At 41.5% G+C, this 6,583-nt stretch overlaps 1 protein-coding gene across 2 annotated transcripts in view; it reads left to right on the top strand.

The window, feature by feature from the left end:
- LOC126510866 (bile acid receptor-like) overlaps positions 1–3,417 on the top strand; it is a 27,263-nt gene extending 23,846 nt beyond the window's left edge. For both annotated transcript variants that reach the window (XM_050157580.1, XM_050157579.1), the window contains exon 11: positions 1,284–3,417. In XM_050157580.1, coding sequence (XP_050013537.1) covers positions 1,284–1,531 — 248 coding nt within the window. In that variant the 3' untranslated portion in view covers positions 1,532–3,417. The remainder of the gene's footprint in view (positions 1–1,283) is intronic.
- Positions 3,418–6,583: the final 3,166 nt, after the last annotated feature.

The raw sequence follows: 6,583 nt of genomic DNA, 5'->3' as shown, positions 1-6,583 counted from the left end.
TTCTTTGTGTAGCTGTTCTGGAACTCACTCTGTAGACCAGGCTGGCCTCAAACTCAGATATCCAACTGCCTCTGAATCCCGAATGCTGGGATTAAAGGTGTGCACCACCACTGCCTGGCTTACTTCTTATTGTTTCTAGCCTAAGCAGTGCACTTGAATCCACTTATCTAACTGAAATTTCTGGTTCTCTGCTCTTTGACTTTCTGTCCACTAGTACTGAGAGGGACTCTCTGAAAATGTAAGCCAGATCATGTCATTCACTCCTCTGTTTGTACCCATTGGTGGCTTCCTATTTTGCACAAATTGAAGCTAAAGTCTTTCTATTATTCTCTATTGTTCCTTTTCCTTTTTCATCCTCTACCTGGCCCCATTGCTTTTGACATAGAAATCCACTGAGCACGGCAAGCTCTTGTGCAGAGCCCACTGTTATTGTCTCATCTTTTGCCTCTTTTTGCTCAGAGTCCTATCTGTTCCCTGTTTACTTTTCTCTATAGCACATTCTTATTTTATTTTTGCTTTGTAAAAGTTTTTTATTCATATATTTTTGTTGATGTGTATGTCTTCCTTGTCTGCATATGAACTCCATGTGCACAGTGCCTGTGAGCCCAGAAGAGGGCATCAGATCTCCTAGAACTGGAGTTACAGATGGTCGTGAACCACATGTAGGTGGGGGAATTGAACCCCAGTATTTGGGAAGAGTGGCTAGTGCTCTTAACTGCTGAGTGCTCTCTCCAGCCCTCTATTTTTGCTTCTTAAGATGTATTTGTCTCTCTCCTCCCCCTCTCACTGCATATTAAGAATATAGGTACAATAAAGAGAGCCTGTGAGGTTCATTGCTGTATAGTTAGTGACCCGATGGATGAAGCTGCTGAAGCCTTCAGAATTCCCCAGTTGGCTCATATCTCAGGGTAGGAAGCCACAACGTCTTACCCTTTGCTTCCTGTTGGCTGTAGAGACATTACTTGCTATTTTAAAGATCCAGGCAAGCCTCTCACGCTGTTATATTCCCACCATTACTCACTGATCCTCTCCTTCCCCTGGGACTGTGTGGAAATTAACGCTCTATGGTTTGGGGAGCTGATCTGAAAAGTGTGATAAAGGTAGAGCATAGCGCAATGGAATACTGTGAGATTAAATAAAACGAGGAACAAAGACAACTATCAAGTCTAATGTGAATTAGGGTTCTGTAAGCACTTGTGACTTCTATTATTTAATAGCTACATTATCTTAAATGAATGCATTATTTCTACCACTTTAAATCAACATTTAAATTTGTTTTTCAGATCGTCCATGTCTTAAAAATAAGCAGCATGTAGAAAATTTACAAGAACCCGTTCTCCAGCTTTTGTTTAAGTATTCGAAACTGTACCATCCGGAAGAGCCCCAGCATTTCGCCCGCCTCATAGGGCGGCTTACTGAACTGAGAACTCTGAGTCACAGGCACTCGGAAGTCCTCAGCGCCTGGGAAACAAAGGACCCCAGACTGCTTGTGTTACTCTCTGAGAAATGGAATTTGCATTCATTTTACTGAAATGGAGAACGTTGAGGTTTGTCTTAAAATTTCAAAATCAAAATTGGATGACTGATTGGAAAATCGTAAACCACTGTGTTACTACACTTCACTATAAAATGGAGATCCTAAGGATTCATCAGGTTTTGTGGAATTTTGGACTCTCAGTAGAGGAAGACTCTAGGATTCTTCTCAATGGAGCCATGTGGAGGCACATTCCCTGTATTTGGGAGATGGAGGCAAGATCCTGAGTTTAAGGCCATCCTGGGTTGGATAGTAAGACCTCATCTCAGAAGAAGAGAGAGAAGAACTGATGGCCATCGTTTCTTCATGAGTCCTTTACCTAAGGAAACTAATTGTTTTTATTTAGCTGAAAATATCCAATGTATAAATGTGAACAGAGGATAGCTGTATAGTTGTATAAGGCAGGGTGTCTGCCTCATTGATTCAGGACACGCTGATGGAATAAGAAGCTGATACTTAAACCTCTTCTTGTGATGGCATTTCATGGATGATTAAAGAGGAAAAGATCTTTTCAAATTGTGTCTTTGTATTTGTGAAGAAGTATATGCTAATTATACAAAATAGTGAGTTCCGTTGAGAAAATTTCATATATATATGTATATATATACATATATATGTATATAAGATATTTCAGTTGTATTTACCACCCACTGTGTACTCACCACACAGTGCTGATGCCCTTCTTGTCCCCCCACTGTCCCCTTCTACTTCCATGTCTTAAAACAATAGATTCACACATGCAAGAAAACATCTGACTCTAGTCTGAGTCTGGTTTATTTCCCTGAACATGAAGATGTCCATCTGTTTTTCTGCAAATGACATAGTTTCATTCCTCTTAAGGACTGAATTGTGCGTGTATATCTGTGTATATCACATTTTATTTATCCACCCATCTGCTGATGGCACCTAGTTTGATTCCATATCTTGGCTACTGTGACTATTGCTGTAATAAACATAACTATGCAGGTGTGACAATTTTATGTGGCTCTTGATTTAGGTGTTTTCCCAGAAATGGTATAGATTATACAGTAGGTCTACTTTTAGATTTGAAGGAAATGATACAGTGATTTCCACAGTGACTACTTCTCAATAGTGTATAAAGATTCCTTTTCCTTCAAAATTCTTACCTACAGTTGTTTTTCCCTTTCCTTTTTTAATTAAAAAAAAAAGTGTGTGTGTGTGTACCAAACACATTTGTGAACATCAGAGGATAGCTCTGTGGAGTGTGTTCTCTCCTTCCACTTTTACGTGTGTTCCATGGATTGTCAGGCTTAGACACAAGAGCCTTTATCTGTAGACCCGTCTCACCCCACCCCATCCTGCCGTACCCTGTGTGGCTTGGTGTGGAGGCTGAAAAATGCAGGCCCATTTCTACCTTGTCTGCTGTTTGGAGACTGACAAGCATGGTTGCACATCCCAACTCAGGAGGTGATTGCCTGATTCTTTTGAAATTAAGATAGTTCATTGGTCAGCATATGCAAATGTTCTTCTGCTCCTTCTTTTGTAACTATGAGGTCACCTGGAGAGGGGCAGTCTTCAGAATACCTGACCCAGGTCTGGAGATGGCTCAGCTTTTAAGAGCACTGACTGCTCTTCTAGAGGACCCAGGTTCAATTCCCAGCACCCACATGGCAGCTCACAACTGTCTGAAGATCCAATTCCAGGGGATCTGACACCTTCACACCAATGCACATAAAATAAAGTTAAATAAACCATAAAAAATTTTTTCAAAAAGAAAGAAAAAGAAAAAAAAAAGAATACCTGACCCAGAGCGCCTTTGCAACCTAGAAAACAGAATGCTAAAGATTTGATGTCTCAGAGTGATAAAGCGATTGACTGTGTGAGTTATCCTGTGTGTCATGTTAATAAAGTCTTTTGTTACCGCCCCCCCCCCCCATTTATGTTGGGTATAAAAGCTGTGGAAAAATAAACATGGGTGAATTTCAGGATTTCAGTCACTGGAATGCCTTCCTGATACTTTCTATGGTTTCTGTTCTGTTATTTTTTATGTGTCTTCATATTTATTTTTACTTATATTTCTTCAATTTCCACGCCCCTACCCTGGCAAGAGGTGATTTTGTCAAGAGCGGTTCTCCACAGCTTGGTTCTGGAAGCCTGGCTGGGGTGATGAGTGAATGAAGAAACGACACAAGGCAGAAAAACTGGGATTGCTTGTTGTCTTAGTGCCTTGTAACATGAAGGGCCAGGCCTGCTTGTTGTTGGGGTTTTTGTCCTGCCTGGTGTCCCACAACTGTACCCAAAGAAAATCACACTTAGGTCTCCATAAATTATAAGCTGATTGGCCCCTTAGCTCTAGCCTCTCACTGGCTAACTCTCACATCTTGATTAACCCATTTTTCCGATCAATGTTAGCCATGTGGCTCAGTACCTTTTTTCAGTAGGGCAGATCACATCCTGCTGCTTTGGTGGTCTGGGGAGGAGTGGGAGGAATCAGCTTCTTCCTTCCCAGAATTCTCCTGTTCTCCTTGCATCATTTCTTTTCCTGTTTGGTTTTCCAGCCTATACTTCCTTCCTGGCCAATCAGCGTTTATTTAAAACATGATTGACAGAATACAGACAATTCTACCACAGTTCCTTTTCTATTTTTGTGAAGAGACACTATGACCAAGGCAATTTATGAAAGAAAGCATTTAATTGGGGGCTTGCTTAAAGTTTCAAAGAATGAGTCCATGATGATCATGGCCAGAACCATGGCACCAGGCAGGTAGGCATGGCACTAGAGTAGTAGCTGAGAGGTTACATCTAATTTGTAAGTTGGAGGCAGGGGACATAAGAGGGGGGATGACTGGGCCTGGTATAGCCTTTGGAAATTTCAAAGCCCATCTTCAGTGACACACAGCTAATCCTCAAACAGTCCCCTAAGTTGGGATCAAGGAATCAAATATAGGAAAGAGTTGGGTCCATGCTCATTCAAACCACCATAAGTGGGCCTCTGATGGAGGGTACCAACTAGACAACAACCTAGAAGCTTAGCATATTTATTGTTCATCACATAAAGAGTCAGGTTAGCTAGTCTTGGTTGAAGGTCTTTGTAGCCAGGCAGTCTAAAGTTGTAGTCATTCTGGAGGAGGAATAATTCTGCAGGTGATAGATTTTGCACACATGGTCAATATCTATATATGGACCAGAGGAGGGCTTTGCTATTATCATGAATCTGAGGCATTGGTCCTTGGCATGGCTGTGCTCCTGTCAATAATCCACATTCCACTCAGTTCTTCCTCTGATTTATACTTCTAAATTTATTCCAAAGAAAATAACAGCTAAAGATAAAGAAACACATTTTAATACTATGTAATGTAAAACTCCGAGATGGTCCTGTACTACCTCTATACGGTACTACAAGTCAGTCAGTACACGAGCTGAGAACTGGGCTGAGAGACTTAAAAACATACAGAGAAACACAGAGACAGAGACTTGGGCCACTCTTGACACAAGAGTGCCAAGTTTATTGTGATCAGGAGAAGCTTATATAGGGCTCTGGTCACGCCCCAGCTCTTGGGATATTTTAGCAGCAGACCCAGCAGCCTGCCAGCCTGCTCAGAGCAGAGGAAAAAAGTTGTTTTGCTCAGAGCTGCTGCAAGCATAGGAAAACAAGCTGCTCACAGGGAATTCGGGGTCCTGGGGTCCACAGCCCCCAATAGCTCCCAACATAATGTCACATATACAAATACCCTAAGAATACCTAGTACAGCTTGACTTCAATAGCTAAATTTTTAAATGAAGGTCTGAGAAAATGCTAATGAGTTCTTTGATGAAACTATCAGGCTTGGTGAATTTGCCAAAATTAATGTAAAACTGAGGAGGCAAAGATGAAACGCTTTGGAAAGCAGTGTTTTTAAATAGCTTCATTTCTCTTTCCTTTTCAAACAGACGCAGACTAAGATTAAATAGTCTCTATGTGGATGCACAATGATATCCTCTTCAACTGTTTTTTAAATTGAAGACTGCGGGTTTAAACAGCAGGCTTACATTTATAGCATGCACATAGTAGCGTAGGATATAAAAATAACCATTTAAACCCTATGAACACTATTTATAGAGTGCATTGCTATTACAAGGCCACTGTTTGGGAACGAGGAAGGGGAGAAGGAAAGAAGGGAAAAAGGAAAGAAACAGAGCAAAAAAGCAACTAAAAATAGCAGTCTAGGTACCTCAGGGACCTTTAGATTGTGGATACAATGTGGTCCCACAGGCGACACTTCCTCAAGCTCCTGCTTCTGGGCTTTCTCAACATGATGACTGTGAGCCCAGGTTGCTATTGTTATTTGATCATAAGAACAAGAGATGAAAATTGTTTATGAGAAGTGGGATATATAAACACAACAAATCTGACCTTGTGGTTAATACATTTTTGCAAGGATTTTATGGGAGAAATTTGGAGAAGCATGAAGTTGTTGCAGAGTTTAAGTGTGAAGGCCACAATTCCAGCAGTGTCGACAGTGCCGTCCTGGCTCATGAGGTTCCAGAAGGAAACAAAGACTCTATCAGAAATTGCACTAGAGACCACTTTGGTTAAATTCTGGCAAAGAACCTGGCCACATTATTCCTATATTCTGAGAAATTGAGGTTTAAATAAATAAAAGGATTAATTTGGTAGAAGTTATTTCAAGATAGCATGTATTGGACTGTGGCATAGTTTTTTCCTACCGCTTTTAGCAATGTTTGCAACAATTGAGCGGAAGGATATGAAAAATGTGCAGTTTTGTGGGGAAAGGTGTAACTGATTAATTAAAAATGCTGCAGGATCCCCTAGTTTTTGCAGCAGGCAGTGGGGCATGAGACCACACCACACACCACAGGTCCCCCAGTGGGGGCAGAAAGCAGTCCCTAGAGCAGTCAGTCCCAGGCAGGGACGGCACATGAGACCACTCCGCAGGTCTCCCTGGGCAGCGGGCAAAAGACATACGAATAGGCACACCATGCAGAGTGAGGTTGGATATTTATTTAGTGGATATGGAGGGGGAAAGGAGAAGGAGAGAAGAGCAGAGAGGCAGAGTGTGTGTGTGTGTGTGTGTGAGAGAGAGAGAG

This window comes from Alexandromys fortis, unplaced genomic scaffold (genome assembly GCF_014885135.2).
Source record: "Alexandromys fortis isolate MF-2015 unplaced genomic scaffold, M_Fortis_MF-2015_v1.1 scaffold_78, whole genome shotgun sequence".
NCBI classification, from domain to species: domain Eukaryota; kingdom Metazoa; phylum Chordata; class Mammalia; order Rodentia; family Cricetidae; genus Alexandromys; species Alexandromys fortis.
Note: the sequence above shows the minus strand (reverse complement) of the source record. Positions and strands in the feature narration are given on the sequence as shown.